The following is a 3,533-nucleotide window of genomic DNA, read 5'->3' as shown; positions in this document are numbered from 1 at the left end:
ATTCAGAAGTTCAGATTGAAGTGGCAAATATCACAACATACTAACCTTTATCCTCTCATGGTGCTAAATCCATGTAGCCAAGTCAGCAATTCCAAAATTTTCCTTCTTATTTTTTGCGGTAATTCCATCATTTTCTAGTGCACTTCTCATTACCACCAACTTCACGCACTAGCATATTTAGAACAAGAAATTACACTCATGCATAACTTAAGAGCAAAATCATATACTGTAAAAATCATCAGTTGTTTGTCTATGGGCTAATGACATTCACATATGTGATAGGAAAGGCACTAGGTAATATACTTGATTTAGTGGGAAAATAAACGTATGCCCTAGGTAATAGACTTGATTTAGGAGAAAAATCAGCACAGATGTTGTAAATTAGCATATCCACATATGCATATGTAGAGGCATGCCAGAAGCACAGAACCAACACTATTTATAAAAGAGAACATGGGAAGAAAAAGTACCTCCAGCGGCATGATGTCTTGAAGATCGTTTCCTTTGTAAAGATCCTCAAATTTATTATGTACCACCAAATTTTTGTCTCTTGAACAGGCAACATGGATCTGAAAATGAAGCCACATTCGGGAAGGAGACGCCTTCTCAACAAACATGTGGTTCAGAACCTTGAACATGCAGGTACCTCCTGCCTTCCTAGTTGAACCATCTTCCTAGTTGTGCATCAGAAGTTAGTTCAGAATAACAGCAATGAAATGCAATGGAAGCCATCTTCCAAATAATTTAATTTTAAGGATATTTAGCTAACACAGGAGTGACCATGAGCAATCAATACAAACCGTAGATAAATATGATAGAAAAGTCCCTTAAAGTGACATATATATGTTCATATTTCCGCCTAATGCATGTCTAAAAAAACGCCAAGTGCACTAATCTGCTTTAATTATGCCAAAAAATTAAACCAACAAATTCAGTATAACATTCCACCATAATACATAATAACTTACTACGCTACTCATTACTTATAATCCATCAGTTTACTTAATAACAAAAATATAACTTAGTGGACGATATCACTACATCATGATTAACTTAGTTCACTACATCATTACATCACTCCATTACATCAGAACTAAGTTTATAAAGGCACAAGATTACAGCCTGAAGTCCATCAAGGACCAGACAACCCTAAATCCGAACTTCCCAGCACCACACGTAATTTCCTCTTCATTTGCGCCAGTGCGGTGTGGAGTGAAATAAAAGGTTCGTTCAGCACAAACACCAGCAGCCACATTATTGATTTGAAATTCCACCGTTCCTTCCAGACAGATAGTAATGACACTTCGCCGGAGTTTGATAACTCCACTTTCATCACTTCTAACCACGCCATCTAAAATGCTATCATGAATCACAATCGCTTTGTCAATATTCAGCTTGCGAGCTTTATCCGCTATGCCAACTGTTATATTTCCTTTAAAATGCCCCTCAGTGAGCTTGATTTCAAAGGTGCACTCGACTGCGTTAAGAACAGTTGCGAATCTCACTTCCGTAGTGCTGAGCCAGCTCTCAAGGGTTTCACTTCTAACCATGACATCTTCCTCTCTAGACAGTACTCGGCCATCAATGCTTATCAGACCCTTGCTGAATGGCCTGTCTGGAGACACTCCATCTTCCCTGATTTTAAGATCTATCTCTAGATAGATGAAATCAACCAGCACTAGACCTCGGCTTGGGCCAGTTAAAATCAGCATTCCATCCTATGAAAAGAATTGGACGTGAGATTAGAGTATGTTCATCCAAACACTGCTTGAAATGAGGATTGAAAGCATGCCATAAAAGCTACTCCATTTATATGCAGATGACTATGTGGATTGACAACCACCAGTACTAAGATGACTCCATTTGGATATCTATTAACAGTTGATACTAAATGCATCGTCGGATGAAACAAAACCTGATTGAAACGAACTTAGAAGCAAGGAGTGTACCTTGTTGACACGCTGGCAGTCATCTCTATTGCGGTGAAAGAGATAAATGCACTTGTAGTCAATGCTGTCTCTGGCAATGACACGGCCATAGACATCGACTGGGAAGCCTGCATCTGAGGAGATTGTGCTGACGGAGAGGATGTTTGCAGAGTCTTCTAGCCCAAATTCATCTTGGTAGATACTATCGGAGTATCGCATCGGAGGGACAGACGCTGCAATGAATAAGCATAATAAATCTATCAGATTATTTCATCATAGTGAACAGCCCCAGTTTGCGTTTTTCCCGTTTATATCCCACTGAGTTAAACGATTTAATATTCTTATTTGACTTGCTGAGTTAACTTCCAGAGAAAGCTATCATCTCACCATATGAACCAAGTTAATTTCAATTTTAGCAAAATCAGTGATTCATATTGTTTAGTGATACATATGAATCAAAACTAAGTAAATGAATTGTGATTCGCTGGTAACTTCAAGAGAAAACTATCATCTCACCATCTGTAGAAAGTAAATTTCAGTTTTAGCCAAATCAGTGAGTTGCTGTTGTTAATTGATACTCCCTCCGTCCGGAATTACTTGTCATCAAAATGGATGAAAATGGATGTATCTAGAACTAAAATACATCTAGATACATCCATTTCAATGACGAGTATTTCCGAACGGAGGGAGTATTACATCTGAATCCAATCTAGTAAACGGATTGGGATTCACTGTTCACTGATATACATCAATAATGAAGAGAACATGGCATGTCAGAGGATTCTCCTGATAGACAATTATACAGGTGAAACATCCTGCTGTAACGTAATTCAACTCCCATACATAACAGCCAGAAATTGAGGATGAGGCCCCGTTTGGATTAGCGTTTTCTTTGTAATACACCTGTAAAAGAAATACACGTCTCCACCGGTCGGTTTCATTTCCAGCCGGAAAACAGTCATGCCCAGTAAAATACACTTGTAAATCTTACAGCTCTGTATTGAATTACACCTATACCAAGCGCGCCCTGAAGATAGAGGCCACTTACACTCCTCATCGATGTCGAAGACGGAGAAGTCTCTGAGAAAAAACCGGGTGTAGACCTTGCGCCCTGCCTTGGGGTCGTGCTCGATGATGGAGTCCATGACCGCATCGTGTGCCTCGCTTCTCCGTCGGTTCTCCTCCGTCTTCCGCGCCTTCTCCTCTTCCTCCCGCCGGCGCCTCTCCACCTCCTCCTCCGCCCAGGCATCCCAATCCTCACTGTCATAGAAGAAAGGCTCGAATCCCTCCACCTCCTCCTCATCCTCCAACTCCTCTACAGACGCCATGATGAATGAATCCCTACTCGCCGCCGCCTCCGAGGTCCGAGCAAATCGAGCAAACCCTAACAGCGCCGCTGTCGACTTCTTTCCTCTTTTTTTTTCTTATGCTGCTGGTGCTTTGGGCTGGGCTAAGGCCCAGGTGACTTATCAACGAGCCCGTTGCCAAGGCAAAGCAACATCTATATACATACTTAACTTATTAAATACCACTCAAAAAAGTAGACTTAACTTATTAAATTTGTCTCAAAAACTAAACTTAACTTATTAAATTCTGCTAAAAAAC

General features: G+C 40.5%; 1 protein-coding gene across 1 annotated transcript; it reads right to left on the bottom strand.

Annotated features, from left to right (window-relative positions):
- Positions 1–926: 926 nt before the first annotated feature.
- On the bottom strand, positions 927–3,305 carry LOC119300942. Its single transcript, XM_037577852.1, has 3 exons — positions 2,977–3,305; positions 1,950–2,161; positions 927–1,718 (listed from the first exon to the last, which is right to left on the bottom strand). Exons 1-3 carry the CDS (start codon positions 3,254–3,256, stop codon positions 1,116–1,118), a joined length of 1,095 nt encoding a protein of 364 aa, XP_037433749.1. The 5' UTR covers positions 3,257–3,305; the 3' UTR covers positions 927–1,115.
- Between the last annotated feature and the right edge of the window lie 228 nt (positions 3,306–3,533).

This window comes from Triticum dicoccoides, chromosome 1B (assembly GCF_002162155.2).
Source record: "Triticum dicoccoides isolate Atlit2015 ecotype Zavitan chromosome 1B, WEW_v2.0, whole genome shotgun sequence".
Lineage (NCBI taxonomy): Eukaryota > Viridiplantae > Streptophyta > Magnoliopsida > Poales > Poaceae > Triticum > Triticum dicoccoides.
Note: the sequence above shows the minus strand (reverse complement) of the source record. Positions and strands in the feature narration are given on the sequence as shown.

Coding starts and splice junctions, on each gene's coding strand:
- LOC119300942 (XM_037577852.1), bottom strand. CDS start 3,256: ATGGCGTCTGTAGAGGAGTTGGAGGATGAGGAGGAGGTGGAGGGATTC. Junction 2,162..2,976: donor CTTCGACATCGATGAGGAGT/GTAAGTGGCCTC, acceptor TATTCATTGCAG/CGTCTGTCCCTCCGATGCGA. Junction 1,719..1,949: donor ACTGCCAGCGTGTCAACAAG/GTACACTCCTTG, acceptor TTCTTTTCATAG/GATGGAATGCTGATTTTAAC.